Source organism: Myripristis murdjan, chromosome 5 (assembly GCF_902150065.1).
Source record: "Myripristis murdjan chromosome 5, fMyrMur1.1, whole genome shotgun sequence".
In the NCBI taxonomy this organism is placed as follows: domain Eukaryota; kingdom Metazoa; phylum Chordata; class Actinopteri; order Holocentriformes; family Holocentridae; genus Myripristis; species Myripristis murdjan.
The window spans coordinates 31,585,461-31,607,215 of NC_043984.1; the positions used below are offsets into that span (position 1 = coordinate 31,585,461).

Below are 21,755 nucleotides of genomic sequence, written 5' to 3' on the forward strand. Positions count from 1 at the left end.
TAATAATGTTCACTTATTACATTGTAAACTGCAGATGCACAGCTTATTGTGGCATACATTATAATATTTTAAATACTGTATTAAGTATGTGTTAATGAATACTAAATTTGTAAGCCTTTAAGGAGTTGTTTGATAAACATCTACTATTCATTTATGTTGAGGGCTGTAGTGCATATTTAAAGATTATTTGGATGGCCTTTATAATGTTGGATATTTTTAACCGCCTACGTCGACTTGAACCCTGGAGTCGTCGCTTGCAGCTTTATTCATTCACTAAGCAGCCATTGCAACTTTATAATAGCATCCAAATAATAGAATAGTTTGCAGATGATTTACAAATTAGACCTTTTATTATTTATTAACCATTTAACAGGGTATTATAATCCAATTGCCGCATTTGCCGTTGCCAGTTTATTTTAAGTTTCCCGTTTGTATTCAGCTTCCAATCCGATGATAACCTGCAGCAAACTGCTGGGCTGTGAGTGTGCTGCCGCATGTCGTTGTGTTCCTGTCTGTCTGCAGATGGCCGGGCTCTGGCGGTGGGGGGAATGGGTGCTGACCTGCTCCCCCGAAGTGTCCTGCAGCAGTACGACCTTCGAAAGGACGTCTGGGCGCAGCTGCCCCCCATGCCAACCCCTCGCTACGACGCCACCACACATCTGCTGGGCAACAAGATCTACGTCGCAGGTACACAGAGACCCGTGTACGAGATGCCGCATCCAGACTCCTGACAGGAACTAACAAGGGAGAGGACATTACCCCGGTTTTAGCATCACTTTATTGGCTAATGGTATAATTGCGGATTGATTTGAAAAGAGCATTGATCACCTTTAAGGCATTTTTCAGCCGAGAGCCTTTAACCCCCCGATTAGATCTTTAACGGTCCAGAATGAGGACTGAGATGACTGATAGTCTGCTCTGTACAGTGTAGTGTACCGTGTAAAGATGATGGAGATTTCTTGCCCCGGGAATGAAAAAAATACACTTTTTAGAGCAGAATTTACTTGATCCGCAGTCTGCAGTTTGTTTTTAATTCTTATTTTAAGGGGGGCGTTAAGTAATCTGAGACTTCTGTCGACTGCAGCAGATCTGACAGAATTTTTCTCTTTATGCTTCTCCCTCACCCTATTTATTGTCGAGTTAATTATTATGTGCATTTGCCATTTTCTGTTTTAATTTCCCCTCATTTATTATTCATGTTTTTTTTAACTCTCTTGTGAAGCACTTTGCAGCGGTTTTGATAATTGCTCTATGAATAAAGATGATTATTAGCTATGTTATTATTCTCCTCTCCTTCAGGGGGCCGTCACTGCAAGCGGCCGGTGAAGGCCTTCGAGCTGTACGACTCAGAGACACGCGCTTGGGCCGCGCTCCCCATGATGCCGTGCAAACGTTCGTACGCCGGCGTGGTGTGGGACGGCGCCGGGAGGCTGTGTCTGCTGGGGGGTCTGCGTCACGGCGGGGGACACCAGAGCTCCAAATTCACCAAGAACGTCAACATTTTTGACACGAACCAAGGTACGAAGAGGCGGACGAGACACACACACACACACAGACACACACACACACAGACACACATGCCTGTCGGGCTGCAAACTTTTTCCTTGCCGATGCAAATAATTTGAAAACAGTTGTGGAGATTATCTTAGATGAAACTTTAATGATTCCGGAGATTGGGTTAGCGCGGCAGCAGAGAAGAAGATACAACAGATAATTACTGCGAAGTGATAACAAAGAGAAGACGCAACAACTTCACTGAGAAATGATAACAACAATATGTGCTGAAAGTTGCACGGCGAATAAATGAATAGGAATGATCAATATGTTTTCAGACCGAATCTGTAAACTCTTCACGTCAGCAGATAATCTGCTCTGCCAGTCAGTCCCAACCAAGAGGGGATTCCCCTCCTCATCGTCTGGATGCCCAATTATGTTGTTAATGGCTCTGATCAGCCTCCAGTGTGCCAACAGCTTCATTCCAGTCACACTGTAAACAGATCTCAAGGACATTCAGAGGAACTGGGATGCTCTTAAAGTCAGTTTTACATAGAAGTAGAATACCGAGTCCAAAAAATACAGCTTCATTTGTTTTTAATTATTTTGTATTAAAAAAAAAATCACTGAGTTTGTAAACTGGAGATGACAAATCCCATTTTTAACCATTTTGAATTCAGACTGTGACACCGACAAATGTGGACAATTCATGGCAACTGAATACTTCATGAAAAGGCGCGGGATAGGGCTGGGCAAGAAAACATTAACAATAATTATCACAATATATTTTCCATTTTTGGCCATATCGCCCTCCTTTTGTCCTGGGTGTATTGATATATCAGCAGACTGTTGGCATGAGCTTATCTCATCTTTAAAAGAGAATATCTGTATCGGACCAACATTATTCTAACGGCTTATATTTGGCAGAATGTCATCTTTGTAACACAATAAAACTGCTGAAAAAACACTAAATATCTTAAGACATGCCTGTCCGGAAGGATTAATCGGTTTTGTGCCTGTATTTGCACTATGATTCTTACAAATATGCACATCAGTATCGGCCATCATGGGTAAAGACATCTGATATCAGTCCTCAAAAAAACTCACTGGTGCATCTGCAGAAATATGCAAAACTTTGTTGATGCCAGTTGTTGCTCAGCATGCTTTCAGGTGAAAATCTTCATCTCTATACATTCTCTGGCATCAAAACAATGTGAAAATTGTTCTGCATGTTCAAGATCATGTGACAGAGTTTGATTTCTTACGTTGCGACCCTCACAAGCCCTTTCTGTCGCCCTTTAATTCGATCCGCACATGAAAATCACCAGGTTAAGAGCTGTTGAAGAGGCTTCCACCCGACCACAGCTGTTACCAGTCCCCTCTGCGTCATTTATCCCGTCGCCTCCTCGGCACTGACAGACTCTCTCCTGTTGTACAAAGCATCGACTTCACCGCAAAGACGAATCATTTTCCAGTCAAAAAGGCTTATCCCCCCCTCGGCACTTGAATTCTGCACACATACTGTGTCCCACGTGGCAGGGAAATGACTTATCCATCTACCCTGCAAAGACACCGCAGAGTAACAGGTGAACAAATTGCGAGGGGACCGGAAAGAGAAATCCTCGAGCAAAAATCAATAAGTCATTTTAGGCAGTGGGATATGCGGTCACACATTGGGATTGGTCGAACGAAAGCCAAATAAAGCAGAGAAGTGGCAGTGTTAATGTTAATATGACAATGGGGAGAAGGTGTGTATGTGTGTGTGTGTGTGTGAGAGAGGGAGAAAGAGAAACACACACACACAAGTGCAAGCACTCACTATCTCATATACTGATGCATATCCACACACACAAGGCAGCGTACCCCCTCTCTCCAATCTAATTTTGGTGGAGATGAGATGGGAGATGAGCTGGGGAGGCAGGGCCGGGGACGAGGCGCGCTTTAAATTACAAGATCCAGAAACAGATTGCTTTATTATCCATCTTCTGCAATATCTCTTTCACACACACAGTCACGCAATTTGCTGTCACAGAATGATGTTCCATTACCGTTGCTTTCCATATCGTCAGTATTAAGATGCACGCCTGTCAGCTCGCATTCCTGCAAGAGTTTCGACAATGTCGGCAGATCGGCGTGCAAGCGGCGACAAGGACAACAAATCACGGATGATGAAGTTGGGGATGAATTCAGCACACAAAACGCCCGCACCTAGACTTCAGAGGATTGCCTTAAATCTTTGATTCAGCTGCTCTCCTCTTCTCCTTCCAGAATGCACTTAAGTAGAATAATGGGCAGCAGTGCTTTCCCTGCATCCGAATAAACAGAGGGAGCACTTTTTGAATCCCTGAGAAGCAAGTTGAAATCAGGCAACAGTAAACATTTCACTCCCCCTATAAATGGTGCAGCTCCTCCTCTGGGCCCAGCAGTAAAAAAAAAAAAATATTTGCCTCAACCGCTCATATTTGATTTACATCATATCCGAGGTGGGAGTCTGTACCTAAAGAAAAGTGAAGCAGATGGAAGCTGAGGGAACGTCAAACTTTGCCAAAAAACCAAAAGTTATTATTTATTATTGTGCTTTGTGTGTACTCCTTCTGCGCTTTGTCAAGTCATTATAAAAAGAAAGACAAGACTAACGTCGATCGTTAACGTTACTAAAGTTAGCAGGCATCTACTTGTGATTATTCTCTTGTTTCTGAATAACAAGAGGCGTTTCACACGTAATGATGTCACTCTGCAAGACTCAAGTCAATCCTGCGCCTTATGTTTTGGGTGAGTTGCCGGTCTGGACGGCAACAAAAGCCGCTTCAGTTTGATCAAGGCTCTGGAATTCATTACCACCCCAACTCAGAAACATTGACTCATTCACCCATTTCAAGTCACAACTCAAAACGCATCTGTTCAAAACTGCTTACCTCACCTGATGTTAATTTCTCTGCCTCTTTCTGGTGTTTTATTCTTTATTCTTATTGCTGCTGTTTTTTTTTTTTGTTTGTTTGTTTGTTTGTTTTTTAAAATATGTCCTGATGTTTTTAAATGTGTTCTGATGTTGATGATAAAATTTATTATTATTATTATTATTATTATTATTATCAATTATCGGCATCTTACATCACCTCGTCTGGACTTGTTTTGTGAAGTCTGGCTGTGCATTATCCCTTATGTATCATGGAGAGACGAGCAGATCCTCAAATCAAACACTTACAGCAGCCAGTCAGAGGGAACAGCCATCATGCTGATACATAACATTAATTAGTCGTAGCCGGGGGGGGGGCGGGTATTAGCATCGATTTCCCGATTGATCCCAATTCCACGAGGTCCCAATTCGGTTCAATACCATGATTCAATTGGACTCCATATCAATTCGGCGAAGGAGATATCAGTTACAATGCCAATTGTACAGCTTAAACATGCATATAATATACAATATACAATAATGTGATATACAAAATTGATCTGAAGACGTCTGCCTCGGGAATTGATCGCGCTCGCTTGTTCGTTCGTTCGTTTAAAACGTGTAATTTAGTCCGCTGAGTTTCTGCAGGCGAGTTCAGCAGAGGACGTGTGCAGGACTGAAGGCATGCCGCATATAACGTTTAGCAAAAATGTCCACTGAAAAAAAGGCATAGATTAAAAAGTCACTCTTTGTTTTAACCCGGCAGTCGGCTTTTTCATGTTAGTATCATTTTTATCTCTAAACCAAGAAGGCTGATTCATAATGCGCTAATATTATGACTCATATCTTTAACAGACAATGGTTTGAGCTCATTTTCTGCTGTTAAAAGTTGTTCTTGGCCACAGCGTGCACATTTAAGCCCATTTGGTTTGGAGATTTGAATTTAATTTAACACGCTGTTGAAGGAGCTGCCTGCTCACATCAGCTAGTTTTACAGATCAGCATCGCTCTTGTTGTCGTAGTCTTTGATTCGAACGCTCTTGCCTCATGGTGCCGCAGAGGATAATTCTGCTGTTATGTTATCGTTTCTTTTTTTTCACCCAGAGATCAGTGGGCTTTGCCTCTCTTTCCGTCTGCTTTTGTTGTCGTCTGGCGAGGGTTTCCCATCCCGACTACGAGTCCCCATGTATCAAACATGGCCGCCAAGTGAATAAAACAAGTATTGCCTTGTTTTGACCTGTACCAGCAGTGCGCCTTTGGGCATATCAGTGTAATTTTAAACATGCCGAACTGCAGCGTCAAGATGCAACTTTTTCCCAAATTTCATCAAAATCTGATTAGCGGCGCTCTCCCTCCCTCCCTCTTTTTCATCATGAGGGACAATTACAAAGGAGCCGTGGATGAAATTACCACCATGCAGAGTACAAAGCCCAGTCTTCAGAGAATCGTCTCATCTCTTTGATTTGGTTGCTATTCTCTCTCTCTCTCTCTCTCTTTATTCTCTTGTGCCGGTTCCCCCAAAGAAGAATAATGCGCGGTGGTTGTTTGCACTGCATCCTACAAAGCAAATCTTTTGAGCGAACATTCGTGTAATCCCTCTAAAGCGAATATGAATCAGGCCCGCGTCTCTGTCTTCATGCCTGTGCAGTATGATGTGTTCAAATCCCTATAGTATAAAGGAAATATCCACCCGAACACATTTATTTCAACACTGTTCAAAAAAACATTTATTGGCACAGAGCGTCCTCAGATTTTGTTGTTTGTTGCTGGATTTTTTTTTTTATTGCTGTTGATAACTGACCAAGCGTAGACAATATTTTGATTTTTATATATATATATTTTGAGTTTTTGATTTGTTTCCAGCACATTCCAGTCCCTCACAATCAAATAGTAAGAGCTTAATTGATTTTAAATTTTGCAACAGTGCTCGGCCATCAGCAGGGAGAAATCCATCGTAAGAAGGGAAGAGAGACCAATATCTCCACGTAGAGCAGCGTCGATAGACCAGAATGCAAAGTGCACATCTCATCACAGCCCATATCATTATCACTTTCACATCCTACACATGAAACTGGCTGGATGTGACAAGTCCAGGTGAGTTCCTTGGAGGTTTACAAAAGGCATTAGAATAAAACAAATTATGTTCCTCATCATTACATAATAATGAACTAGTAGTATTGATAATTAGCTGAATTGAAGCTTGAATAAATGGATGCAGTGGAGGTCAGAAATTGATGACACAATACTTATGTATTGATTTTCTGACGCGTGAGCTGGTGCAAATCTTTTCCGATCCTTTTATTGAACACATGCTGCGACTGTCGCGAATTTGCATCGCTGCCGGCGTGAATCGTTTCGCTGCAAAATACTTCGCAGGTGGGCACTTTGCACTTCTGTGTCGTTTGTTCCTCACGTCCTTGGTGCGCAAAAGACCTAAAGTGTGAGAGGATTTGAAGGTGAAATGTCCCTTTAAGAGAAGAGAACAGAGGACGGGCAGCTGTGCTCTCTGCTCTGTTGTCTTTAACGTAACCCGGCTCGACTGGAAAACACAACACCTCATTTCACTCTGCTGCAGTGTGCAGGGCTGCCGGGCAGTCGGGCTCTCTCTCTTCCTCTCTCCACTGAGCAAAAGGCAGATAGAGCGAGTTGAGGAGGAGGACAGAGAGAGAGAGAGAGAGAGACAGGTAGAAACGTTAGGAGAGAGTCAGAAAGAGATGGAGAGTCCTGGAGGGAATGAGAGAGAGAGAGAAGGAGAGAAAGAAAACAAGGGACAGAGAAGCAAGGACAGTGATAAAGAGCAAAAAACAGGCATACAACAGAAAACAAAAGAGAATGAGACAGAACAAGAAGAGACAAAAAAAGATCAACAAACTATTGCTCTTTCTCCTACTTTCTCTCCCTCGTTCTTTCTTATTTCTCTCTCTTGTTCTCTTGCTCTTTCTCCCTCTCTCTCTCTCTCCACCTAATGTAGTTATCTCTCTTCCTCCTCAGTCACGACTCTCTCCGGTCTGGGTTTCCTTCAGATAAACAAGCCCTGGCAGCAGCAGAGCCTTATAATATAAAAGAAAACCCCCTCACTATTTTGGAAAGTCTGCTGGGGAAACAGAGAGAGAAATTGTTTTTATGGCTGTGTTTTATTTCCTGCCCTGTGTGTTTATTTCCCTACTCTGGAGTGGTTTAGCGCTCTTTATTGTCTGCGGCACTTAAGCTGCGAGTGTAAATGAAGCGGCAGAGTGAAAATGCCCCCTCCACTCCGACCTGGTGGGTTTCGGAGGACATTATCCTTATTTTCCGTTGTAAGTGCTACAACGGAAAGAGAAACTGCACTGCTGTCTCCAACCGGAGTTTGATCGATTTTTGAGGATCAGGACCAGTATTTTTTTTTTAATTGAGGTTGCAGATAGGTTATATTTTGTGCCAATAAATGAGACAAAGATCCAACAAGTGATAAAGGATTCAGTGTTTAGCTCCGAATCGTCTTCTCTTCAAGGTGAAAGAGCCTTTGAAACGGCATTTCGACCACCGTGAGGCACTAAAACTCCCCATTGAAACCCAGTTTAATAATAACCATAATAACATCAGTGACTGTCTGATGATTTACTTTCAATTAAAGGAACATTTGGGCCCCTTATACTCGTTTAACCTTAATTCCAATCTTCGTGTGTCTTCCCTCCCTCCCCCACTTCCCTCCCTCTCTTTTCGCCTGTTTTAGCCTGTTTGTTGCAACCTCCGATTGTCCTTGCAGCAGGTGTGTGTGTGTATGTGTGTGTGTGTGTGTATGCGTGGTTGAGCACATGCTGCCTGCAGCTGCCTTGCCGGTGACCCCTGACATTAGCGCAGTTCACAGACTCAAAATAAGTTCAACAGCATCCTGTCCATCCGGAGGTGGAAAAAAAGTGCCACTGTTTTAGCCTCAGCTACTTTATACACACACCCACACACACACACACACACAGAGAGAGAAGCACACATCCTCACGCTAGCTTTCGTTCCTCCCTCTAGGTGTTTGGCTGAAGTCGGAGGAGACGGTGGCGATGAAAACAAAGAGAGCTGACTTCGCCGCTGCTTTCCTCCGCGGCCGGATGATAGTGGCGGGAGGTTTGGGTAAGAGCATCGCACTGCAAGCCGAAGCTGCTTCCCCTCTCTGCCAGCGTACGATGTGGGGTTATGGAGGTTCGTCAGTCTGGGATCCATGTGCTTTGTTCACATCAATCGGGAATAACCGGATGAACGGCTCAAAGGAACGGAGCACAAAATGTGGAGCTCAGACCATCAAAAATGTACATGTGAAAAACTCGACAGCAGCAGAAAACTGTGATACAGTTTCCCGACATAATCCACAGACACACCTAAGGGATACAAATTCATCTTCGACAGATACAGATTTTTTTCAGGCCCACAAAAGAATACCCAACTAGCTCCGTTGTAGTGGGATGAAGGGAAACAGGGAGGATCGCAGCGGACTGGAAACCTCACCAAATCACACAAACTCTTCTGGATTTATAGCTCGACAATGGGTGAACTGCGTCTTTAAAAAGCAGCGGCTTGGATGTAAGCGTTCACGCCGCTGAATGTGTCCGAGCTCATCATCACGTTGTGGTTGAAGTGGGGTTTTTTTGCACTGCAAAAACGCAAAATCTTACAAAGATTATTTGTCTTATTTCAAGTCAAAAATGTCTAATTTCTAGTCAAAATATCTCATTACACTTAAAATAAGACATGATCACCTCAGAAGTAAATTGTTTTTAGACAGTTTACACTTGTTTCAAGTGAAAATTCACTTGAAATAAGTGAAAATTAGCTAGAAACAAGAAACAAATTTTGCCAATGAAACAAGCAAATTTTCACTTGTTTCAAGCAAATTTTCACTCGAAACAAGACACGATTGTCTAAAAACAAGTTACTTACTGAGGTGATCATGTCTTATTTTAAGTGTAATGAGATATTTTGACTAGTAATAAGACATTTTTGAGTTGAAATAAGACAAATAATCTTGGTAAGATTTTGAGTTTTTGCAGTGTGTAGACTTCGGTTGCTCCCAATCAGCGTTTCTACACTTGCCACACATGCACTTAGCGAGCGATACCGAGTTCACGTTTTACAGCAAAAAAACAGCCATCGCCATGGCACCCGCCGATGTAAATCCAGCAAGTAGTCACGTCCTCGATTGACATTTTGAAAAATGCGCTCATTAGATGCGATCACAAAATGCTTTCTTTGTTGAATTTAAATCGGAAATCATTCCGCACACTTAACCACAGGTATTTACTTGCTGGTGATGTCCGTATTTAGAAATGAAGAGAAACTGGGCTCCATTGCCAAGTCCTAGCAGCTGGACACTGAAGTGGACAGTGCTTTCTAGCCTCTTGTCTTTCCCATGAGACATGAATGAAGCACAAATCTCCAGGTGACACCTTCACTAAGCAGCTTCAGCTTTCAAACTAACATAGTGCACCATTATTGAGACTGATAGTGAGGTTGGGAATTATCGAGTGCACTGCTGTGTATACTAGTGCAGTTTATGCTCATGTCACACCGTATTTACTGTAAACACAAGCCACCGACTGAGAAAAACTGTTCATATCAGCCTCCAAGTAGGACGCAAGGGAGTATTTATAGTGTCTGATGTCTCCCACGTAGCTCGGGTTTCTCCTAAAGAAAGCAAAGTCATAATCAGAGGCTGTGTACTAGTAAATATCTAGTGTGAGATTCCAGAGGAGACAGTACAACAGTCGCTCATGTAGATCCATAATGATGTTTGAACCTCATCTGTATGTGTGTGTGTGTGTGTGTGTGTGTGTGTGCGTGTGTGTTGCCCAGGTCATGAGCCCTCAGCTCTGGATACCGTGGAGGCCTTCCATCCTCAGAGGAAGAAGTGGGAGAGACTGGCTCCCATGTCCGTCCCCCGATGCTCTGCCTCCTCCATTGTCATCAGAGATCGCCTCCTGGTGGTGGGAGGAGTCAACCAGGTAAACGGCCGAGAGGTGACGAATGTGTTACGTGTTTATGTTGTTATTTGTCTGAATAGCAAAGCGCGTAAGAACCGCTCACTGCTTCAGCTTCAGCTACAAACCTTCCTAAACACATGAAAAAATACATAGCTGGATGCAAGTTGCACGTCTGCCACCTTTGAGTTTCTCAGCAAATGAAAATATAATAATGAAAAGAAATCTAATCACCAATAGCAGTTTACTTCTACAGCTTGAAAAATAACCTTACAGCAACATGGGCAGGGTGTAATTTTGCATCTTATACAAAGAACTGAGCCCACAGAACTCCAAGAGGTTAACAAATAATATGCAAAAAGTTAATCAGATAATCTAATGTTATACCATTTTTAATAACAAGTCCCACACTTGTCTTGTCTGTAGATTTTATAGTCAGTTTTTATTTTTTTTTTTATCTTTTATTCGTTTCTCAAGGCAACGCGGCCACATCGTAGTCTGCTACAAATCTAACTTTCCATTTTCCCTTTTACACAGCCTTTATTTCGCAGCTTAAGTTGAAAACACATCTTGAGGGTAGCACAGGGGAGAAAATGCTCGAGCGAAGGCCTGCGTATATTGATTCTGCAAACTTAAAATAATCACAATCAAGGCCAGGAGGGAGAGCGGCTCTCCGCTGCTATCTGCTATTTAGGGCCGAGCACCGATGAGACAATGCCTGCCGGAGTCGCAGCGATAATATGAAAGAGATCTCAAGGTCTCTACCAGTTTGTGAGCATTTTTTGTCATGAATGGCTTAAATATTATTCTGGAAACCTTAAAGCAACTGCGGTGAATTCACAGAAAACTGCCCTGGCGAGGTATTCATCCGGTCAGTGCTAAAGGTTTTTAAGGTATTGCATTTTACAAACTGTTTGATTTAAAATGTCGGATGCATACGGAAAAATTTCAGCCCCGTGACCGTCCGTCTTTTCTGTCTGTCTTGTCTGTCTCTCAGGTTCCCAGCTCGGCCCATGAGATCCTGTATGTGAAGGAAGAGGAGTATCTGTAGTATCTGCAGCGATTTCCACCAGATTGAAATCAGAGATCAGTGATTCCAGTGATTTTGTATTTTCTCTACAACAATCAGACCGTAGTGCAATATGTAGAAGACGGAGGGATGGAGTGTGAGTAATGTCCCTTATAGTGCAGTGTAATGTAATAGAAAACACTGCCCCCTGCTGGGCATTGATGACACTGATACTACACACACACACACACACATACACAAACACACACACACACACACATACATGCACATACACTCGTGCAATGGAGGAGCTGGCTCTTTCTTTACATTTCTTGATATTTTTAGTATGTTGCACTTCTGCATTGTACGTTGTAGTGCATATTTGGAGAGGAAAACATTTTGTAGCTTTTATGTCTAGTACTGAAGACGAAAAAAAAAAGACCTCTGTTATCACATACTGCTGCATATGCATTTCATGTTGTTTGGTTTTGTTTGTTTCTTTTTTTTTTACATTTAACGGAGCATTTGTAGCGTGCTGTGGAGCTGACTGCAGGGCATGCGTAGGAAAAGAAAGGTACTAGTAGCTGGGTTAGTAAATGACACTGTAACAACATTTGCACTAAGGCAGTCAGCAGGATTGGGTTGAATTTACCATCAGTAATATCTAATGTAATGTATAACAGTGCTATACTGAGAATGCTATGATATCACACTTCTGCATATTTCCATAGATTTTGATTTAGAGACTAGCCGAGATCAAATGCTGTATATTAAATTACAACATGATGTTTGTTAAATCTGCACTCGTCTGCTTTTCTAGGCAAAGAAAAGGACGCAGTTGGACTCGCACTGATTGTTCACCTTCTATAACTGCAGCAATACAGTTTCTTTTCTTTTTTTCAGTGCTGTCCATTTGTAAACGACATACTGTACGACAATGATAATAATAATTGGTTCAACTTCATTTTAATTTAATAGCACTATTCTCAGGTTGTGAATGCACAGAATTATTATTCGTTTGTTTGTGTGACTTTGGAGATATTCTACTGACTATTTGCTGTCCTCGTGGCCTAAAAACCAAAAATATTGTCTATTTGGTTCCCGGCCGTTTGTTTACAGATTGATGTGACTGATCTCTTACTTTTCAGCATGTTGAGAGTTCATATCTTCTGGATCTTTTATTTTTCGTCCCTGCAGTGTCCTTCACTCTAATATGTAATATGATGTTGAGGATATGAGCCATGGTATGGATTAAATGTAATCTGTAATTTGCATTCCCGTTGCTTTCCACTGGATGGCAGTGATTGCACACATGAACGAGTTGCTCAGGCCTGATTTCTGAGCAGCCACCCATCACTTCTCACTTGTCCCACACTCTCCATATTAACACATTGCAGCATGACAGCATGATTGGGAAACTCAATTTTCCTATCTTTTTATTCAATGAATATAGATCTTTTTTAAGTTGAATCTTAATCAATCTTAATTTAGTTATAGTTCACTTAATAGCACGAGGTATTAAACTGATATAAGGTGTAAGAGAATAAGGTCTTTTATGGAGAAAGACATGAAAATGTATCTTTTCTCAAGTTATTGTTATCAACTGAGGGTCCTTTTTATTTAACATTATCACTGTGTGTAATGTATAGCTAGTTCTTTATTTTGAAATTCCAGGATTTGGGATTTTTCAGTGTAACTTGTAATCAAACCTATGCAGATAACAGACATTTGGCACTAGTTAGATGTACAGAAGTGATTGATTCTCAGTTTTTTGGGATACAGCAGTGGCTGCTGCTTTCAAAATGACAACCACAGCCAGGTTTGGGTAAGTCACTTTAGATCATTTCTACTGGCTGCTTACTGTGCATTTACACTGATTTCCTCTGCGCCGCATTTTCTGCTGTCAACCGAGGATCTAAATTTGTGCTGTGACCCCCCCCCCTACAACCCCAGGGACTTACACACACACACACACACACACACTCCAGTCCTAAGTGGGTTGATTGCATTCAAGAGAGGCCGGCTGCATGTTTGTGGCTGCTCTTTGCGACCGCTGTATTCCTCTCTGTGTTTTTTCCACATTAACTCCTCCACATTCCACATTAATTCGTCATTCGTCAGTTCAGGTGAGAGGAAGGTACACCGACATGACTTTGAGAAAACAAGAATATGTCTGTAATGGGTCCCGGTTAGATACAGGGGATATTCCAACATAATAAACAGCATTAAAAAAAAGATCCATTCACAATAATAGTAATAACTGGTGAAACCTCATTACCATTTGGTAACACCTGATTTCAGAGAACAATTATTGATTTGTGGGTGAGGCTTCAAATAATTTTAATGTAATTTAAAACAAACTGTCATCCACTCTGAAACCTGTAAGCAGGAGGTAGTTAAAGCTAAGGCAGACTAAATGATAGCACAAGTGCAGAGGCTTATAAACACAGCATATACCAATATTGTTCACCAGTTAATCAAAGTATATTTTCTGCATTGTAGTAGATGTGCGGTTAATTAATGATGCTGAAGCAGCTGATAAATGTATGGAGATTTCATTTTTTTTTTTTTTAGCTTTTTTTCTTGCATGATCTAAAAAGAGACACCAAATGAGATTTCAGAGAATTATTACATAATCCAACTACATGTTTACCCAGTCAACAATGTAATGAAAAGTTACATTCATTACAAGTTATTGTGTTAATAATGACGTGAAATTAAAGAATTATTAGTTACATAGCACATAAAGGGACAAATTTAAAACATGTAAATGCCAACTCATAGTGTTTTGCCTCCTCCTGAACAAGCTTTTTTTTTTTTTTTTTTTTTTTTTTCAATCTCGTCTGGTCCTCAGGGTCATATTTGATCAGACCTCAAGGTTTCCTAAACCTATTACATAATTTGTGGGAACGAATGTATTTGAACAGTGAGATGTTACCTTAGCAGGGAAATTCACTCTGTGTGTGTGTGTGTGTGTGTGTGTGTGTGTGTGTCAGGGTATAGTCTAACTGGTCAAAGTCCAGGCCATGCTGTGATAAAGCTGGCTCTGTCCCCTCCTATAGCATGATATACAGAATTATAGAGATGACTTCATAACTTCACCACAAAAACTCCCAGATGTCTATCACCAGATGCACCAAAATAAAAAATACTGTTATATTAGAAGGATATGTAATGATTGAAATCCATTTAGTTTGTATTTTTGAGATAGTGAGTCACGTCCATGAGCCTAAAAATCTTGGGATGTAAAGCAGCGACGTTCTTTTACTTATTTTTACTTCATATATCACTAATTGCTGTCACTGGCCCTCTGGCATAGCACCAAGCTGCTCTAGTAAGAGTTATGTAAGAACTAATCTGTTATCTAAAGCTACTTTTTGTTTAACTTTGATGGGAGTTATTGTGTTATCTGTCAAATGCAAAAAAAAAAAAAAAAAAAAAAATCCTGTCCTCAGTGAGATCTTATTTCAACTGAAACAAGGATTTTGGGACATTCAGAATAAATACTAAAATAAATACTTCAGTGGCACATTGATTTGTTAACATGTCTGAGTTGTGCACAAGCTTCAGTATCTAGAATTAGTTGACATATAGGAACAAGTCAAAGTCATATTAACATGCTTTGCTAAATTAAGCTTGTTAGATAACGAACAAAGCCAAAAAACAGGCTGTTTGTTCAGGACAACTGAGCTGACTCTTCTCAAACTGTGATGCAGAAAAGCCTCATTTTCGAAATAAATCCGCCTTACCATGCTCTTCACTTTTACCTATGGACAAACACACTGCAACAGCCAGAAATCAGGTATTTCTCTCTTCCTAGCCTAGTTATATAGACAGCATTTGTTCATTTTTCCTTCATCCACAGCCAATTGCACAATGGACCTCCATAATCGTGCTAAATGTGATTGCTGCTAATCCTCAAAATACAGGTATGTGGATGTTGGGGGCAGTATGTCATTTGGGTTACTGATTCAGCAACTCCCATTTCAGATATTTTATTGAAATTGCTCCACAACATCACCAAATAATGATTTAGTTTTATTGTACAACAGGAAAGCCGGCCAACCTGGAACAATTTAAGCCGGGCCAAGCATGCATACCAATCTGACTTCATGCATGGTGACGAGTGCAAAGGGGTGCAACAACTTTGGGAGAATGCATAAACCTCATGGAAAATCCACACACACACACACACACACACACATACACACTTGCCACAAATGATCTCTGTCCTCATACGCAGGTCCGTGCCCGTCTCTTTATTCCTGAAACAAACTGTCTATTTTTGTCGTCCTTTCACATTTTTCCATCACTCCAGGATGATGTCTGTTTTGATTAATGGGTGACCCATGCGCTGCCTGCAGGAGGTTACTGTTCACCCACCCACACACACACTCATGCACACACACACACACACACAGGGAGGCAGAGTGGTTAATTGGTGAGGCTGTTTGTTACTCTCTAAACGCCTCGCAAGACGTTGGTTGAAGTATCTTTCATTCAAAACGAAGTCTCCGCCGCTGAGTTCCGATCTAAATAAGTAACTTCTCTCCGGCCCCTCTATAGGTGATTATACCACCTGGAACACCGGCTGCATGTTGTAATTCACTAATGGTACAGCCGTTTGAAAGGTCTCCGCTCATTCATTATAAGAGAGAGGAGTCACAGGACAGGAATGACATTTTCCGAGGCGGAAATTCAGCCATAATCCATCTGAGCTCTACAACATGTGCTCCATCTCAGGAGAATTAGGTCCAACACAGTAGCAGTAGCAGTGGCAGTGGCAGTGCATCAACGTTTCCTTGGTCCTATTGTCCCTCATTTATTACTCAACACTATATACCATCACTTTATGCATTCTTATTAATATCACAAAGGACATGGAGATTATGGATATTATCTTTTTATGTAATGTTTAATGTTGGGCATGTTGGTTAACGTTCACACCAGTGGCAACCATTAAAACCATTTCAGATATTATTTACTGAACACATGCTGTCAGATTAGGAGCTTTCCTCATGAAACATATTAAAAGTATGGAAATTATTCTTTTTATATTGAGAATATACAATTGAGGGAACATGGGACTGTTACATTGGAAAAATAGTGTACACACTGTAGTAAGATAAGATAAGATAAGATAAGATATTCCTTTATTAGTCCCACGGTGGGGAAATTTCACGTATTACAACAGCAAAGTGGATAGCAAGATATGAAGCATAATTTACACTATAAACAGTATATGCAGATAATAAGTACCAAAGAGCAATATAAACATTATAAACAAGGAATGTAGAAAAATACTATATGAATGAGTGAGAGTAATACTGTATTGACAGAAGTAGGCCTAATTGTAGTAGTAGTAGTAGTAGTAGTAGTAGTGGTGGTGCTGGTAACATTACAGTCATAGTTGTGAGCCAGCAGCAGTAGTATAGTAGTAATCACTCATGAACTGGTTGAGGTTGCTGTGTTGCCTCTGCCAACAAAATGCACGTAGGTCATGTTTTTGTCCTATTCTGTTTTTCTGTCTGTTTGTTGGTTTGCAGGACATCTCGAAAGATATGAACAGATTTGCATGAAACTTGGTGTAAAGGTTGGCCATGGGGCAAGGAAGAACTGATTAACTTTTCACACTGATTGGCCAAAGGAGGTGGGGTTGGGGGATATCCAACATGTGGAATGGGGAAATATCTTGACATTTGAATAGTGTTGGCAGGAGTATGCGCTTTCTCCTTTTCGTTTGAAATCCTATGAAGTACTATTTGCTGAATTAAGAAGATAAAACAACTTGCAAACGCCACTTTTTTTCATTTTCATCATGGCACTGATCCAAATTTAACACAACATGAACTGAGTGTCCTCCAGTTGGCTCTCAATAACTTTAAACAAATAAATTCACGCGAGTATGTTCAACGTTGCATGCACACAATAAATGAGTTTCGCTTTAAGGTGAGGTGAAGTCTGCTAGCTGTTATTTTGTGCTGATGGTCCTCGCTTTGAAGTATGCTGCTAATTCATGTGATGGAGTCACGTGATTGGATGATGTTTAGAAGAAACAGCAGGAAGTACTGGCCAGCAGTGTCGAAACAGAGCTTTTACAGGGGGACGGAGAGTAGAAGAAGCAAACGCCCAAACCTAGGCTTGTCGCAGTTGCTTTCTGCTCGTTCTTTCTGTGTGTAAAGGAGGATGGTGGGGATGGAGGGGCAGAGAGAGGGGAGAGAGAGGGGCGAGTGTGTTCAGTGGACAGCCATTCATCCTGAGCTCAGGGAAGGTTTCCAAATCTCCCCCCTGACATTCTTCTGGGCTCAAAGAAGCCCCGGGACAGAAGTGGCCCAGAACTGGCACAGACCGCCTCGGCGTTGCCAGGGACAGCCACTCTGCCGAGGCGTTGCTGGGGCCCAGCGCTGTTTTGTGTCCCTTCCTCACCTCACTTCCTGGTTTGGAAAAAGAGGTTGGAGGATCATTAACCACCAGAGCAGCCCTTACTGTATGTCCACGTCCAACCAGACCTCAGGACAAGCCTCCGCCTCAGTACCTCCATTCAGTTACCTATTTCTGTCTCCGCTGGCACCCACTCCCATGCTTTTTTTCTTCATAAAACAAACATCCATCAAGCACTGTCGCCAGGCAGATACAAGGGACAGTGTCTTTTTTTTTTTTTTTTTTTTTTTTTTTTAAACCTGAAGTAAAGATTATTCATATCTGAAGTAGTTACACAGGCCGGTTGACAAAATGACTGAGGCCAAACTGTTCCATGCCCTTTGTCTTTGTCCAGAGCTTACAGTATAACCTTTGCATTAAAAATGCTTCCTCCAGCAGAGGATACCTTTGCAACATTTTTACTGGGTGGAGACTGGGAGACGTTTTAATTTGATGGCATTTGCTCAATGAATCTCTGAGAAATACCAAGATTTTCAACTTTTGAGTGCTTTTAAGTGCCACAGTTTCACGGATTTCCTTGATTTCTCCAATGCTCGTCTCCTGTGAGATAAGATGGATAAATGTTAACATGTGCCTTTGTAACCGTTTTTCCTGTGTTAATGTGTCCAGATTTGAAGTCAGGCGCCCTGCTGTCCCAACAAATCTCTGGAAAACACTAAGCTTGCCCCAGTTTCCAACGCTTACTCTGGAAATGTCACAGTGTTACAGGATTTCTGAGAAAATTGCAACTTCAGGGTACCAACCAAACCAAAGCCACAACAAAACGTATATGGCATGAACCCATGTGTTCAAACATGCACGAGGATTTGTGTCTTGTGTGGCTTAGGGCTTCTACAAATCTGCTGCCAATTACCGCAGAGGCCCATACCTCAGAATACACCCACGACACTCGCGCAGATCTACTTGGTTTATGCAGAGGCTAAAAATGTCTCGTAATGGATGCAAATTACACAATCAGCATGACAACACTCACATCGCCTCTATGAAATACTGAATCATGCGCACTGAATCTAGGAATGAATCCTCTTAGCCGGTGAATCCTCTTAACGACAACCGGTGAGTGTCTATTGTCGGCGGCTGCATCCCTGCAAAGCTGCGATGGCTGTGCAGCACCAAGCCATCAAAGCATTTGGATACACTTCAGTAATTACATAACAATAATAACAATAGTCAAAGTAACTAATTGCATTAACTCTCCATAAACGTTACTACTGATTTATCGAATGGCCACCCAAACCCATTTAATACACAGCAATTTCGGGACCATTAAAATTGTATAAATTTCTGAATTAGTATACATTTATTATCAGAGGAGTGATAAATATTGTCACTGTACGGGCCAAATCGGTTCTATTTTGACCTCTTGTTAACAGTCATAACCATATCTATCCATCACAAATATCGATTTGCATGTAAATGTGTACATGTGCTTTGGCGGTTTAGGAGTCAATGCTAACTTACTCTAATTCACTCCCAACCATGTTGAAAAAAATGGATTGTATGCTTGTATGTTCAATAAAATTACTGCTTTATCAAACAGTCACCTAAAAGTTTTGCATTCGTACCAAATGTTGCATTCAAAGGTCCCTGTCATGCAAACTAGAAACAGAGGGAGCACTTAATATTCACCCTGGCATGCACCTTAAACTAAGCAGCTATTACATCTCAGGATTAACAACAAGCAGCCCAAACATGTCTTCAAGCTTTGAACGCAGAGAAGAAGTGACTCTAATCGATTCTAATAGAATAAAGCAGTAGTTTTACCAAAAGTGTGCCATCACACCACCATATATGTAGCAACTTCCAAGCACCATGGAGATGTTTCTCACATCTTTTGAACATGATGATGATGAGACGTCTCATTTAGGGTCTGTTAGCTTTGACTTAAGCTACCAAAGCATATTTTGTACACACTTATGCAACCAATATTTGTGACGGACAAATAAGATCATGACTGGCGATGAGGACCTCTTTAAAGCTGCACACAACGTTGCACTTTGGCCGCATCAGGTAGCAGCGGGTGGAAACTGAATTTTTGAGTTTGAAGAGTTTCATTTCCTAGAAACCCCTAAATGAGGTCGCTAAAATAAAAGTCTTCCTCCGAATGGTGTGGGTGGAGGTTGTGAAGAAATTCGGCTTTACCATCAGGACGTGCAACTTTCTCAGGACGGAGTTGCTGTTTGAGTTTGAGTTTCGCTTTTATGTGTCGAGCCACTTCCTGCGGGCAAAGAAATATTTTCTGCCAGCGTCCCCACCCAGCAAAAACATTTCATTCTGGCAAGGTGACTCAGACTCTATAGCATCTAAACTGGAAGAGTATGTGGGAGTCTGGCTTGAGAAGATAGCTGTATTTTTACATCAAATCTTGGCCAATGCCGCTTTAAACTTAAGGGCCACATTTTGCATATCTACAAAATGTGTATACTTCAGGTTTCTGCTAATCTTTTGCCAAAGCAAGCAGTCATATATATCATTATATATATATCATTCTCATATTATCTATCCAGCCACTGGTTTCCATTCACAATATGAAAATTAATTTTCAGAGACTTCAAACTTTCTTCACAGCAGTGTTCCATCACTGAAATAAAGCCGTCCACATTAGTTTCCCTAAAAGAAGCAGCATTGTTAAGTTTTGATGACTTGAGGTTGGGCGGAGTGAAACGGTCCCTCCACCGTAAAATAATCCCTGGGGAAACATTTGCTTTACACGGCGAATTATGGGAATGGCGACTAAGCAACATTACAAGGCATGTGGGATGGATTTTGATTATGTGCTGGGAAACCTTTAGTACCCCCACATGATTTGCAAAACTGTTTGTTGCAACATAAAATGTAGGTGAATTATATTACATAGGCCAAACAATCAAAATCACTGGTGTGGTCCTTGAGTATGTCAAATCTCTTCTTTCTTCCTCCCTAAAACCACGTCTTCTTGTAAAATCTTAAGAATTCCACAACCAAAACTCTCTCTAAATGCCAAATATTTCTTTGACCACAACTATAAAATGCCTTATAGTTACAACTCATGACTGAAATGTGATAAACACGGTATTTCTCGGTATCGTGAGACATCAAAACCGATGATGCTGCAAGCTGACAAGTGGCAGTAAAACATACAGCATGTTGTAGTTATTTGACTATTGTAATAAATAGTATTGTGTTAATGCTTTACATATTCTTTAGCCTTCTTCAGCCTTCTGTGTTCACACACACACACACACACACACACACACAGGTGAGGTAAAAGATGAAACAGCCAAAGACAGCAGTTTTTTTTTTTTTTTTTTTTTTTTTTTTTTTCCATAGCTCCCATACTGTTTCCATCATTACTTTACTGGTTTGACCTTTTAAGATGCCGCTGATCAAAAACCGCCGTAAGTGTCCTGGTCAGCATGTTCTTATCTAGTTATAAATTTATTCAGCTCTGTGCTACTGCTGTTTGAGAGGACAGAATTACAAAATGCAGTTAGACTTTGAGTGATTGCCGGTGCATGTAAACAATAACTAATTCTTGTGTAAAACAATACGATTTTGCTGATACACTGCCAAAAGAATATCATGTGCAATGAATGAATGACAGCATTACATCAGCTGAAATATATGTGTTAAATGTCTGAGTGTGTCTGCATAAGTTAATATAGTTATGCAAAAAAAAAAAAAAAATGTGTGAATGAGTTCAAGATAACATCAAATAGCCTCAGCCTTATTGATCAGCACCTTCGAGACTCAGTAAAGAATAGAGAAGGATTGGACAGTGTGGAATACAGGTTTCGAGAACTATTTTTTCTTGAATGAGGATGATGTATCACATGGTGAAAGCCCACAGGTGTAAAATGTCACTCCAAATTGATTTTGTTTGAGAGCTATAGAGAGATGCAGTGCTAAAATAATTTTGTCTTTAAGGCAATGTCGTATATCGGAAACATTATAATAAATTCTGGAGTGATGACATAAACAGATGAGAAAA

General features: G+C 41.1%; 1 protein-coding gene across 1 annotated transcript in view; it reads left to right on the forward strand.

Moving 5' to 3' along the window:
* Positions 1-12,616, forward strand: part of klhdc8a (kelch domain containing 8A) — a 33,788-nt gene extending 21,172 nt beyond the window's left edge. Inside the window, exons 4-8 of the mRNA XM_030050814.1 lie at positions 523-687; positions 1,300-1,518; positions 8,393-8,494; positions 10,211-10,359; positions 11,333-12,616. Coding sequence (XP_029906674.1) covers positions 523-687; positions 1,300-1,518; positions 8,393-8,494; positions 10,211-10,359; positions 11,333-11,386 — 689 coding nt within the window. The 3' untranslated portion in view covers positions 11,387-12,616. The remainder of the gene's footprint in view (positions 1-522; positions 688-1,299; positions 1,519-8,392; positions 8,495-10,210; positions 10,360-11,332) is intronic.
* The last annotated feature ends 9,139 nt before the right edge of the window (positions 12,617-21,755 follow it).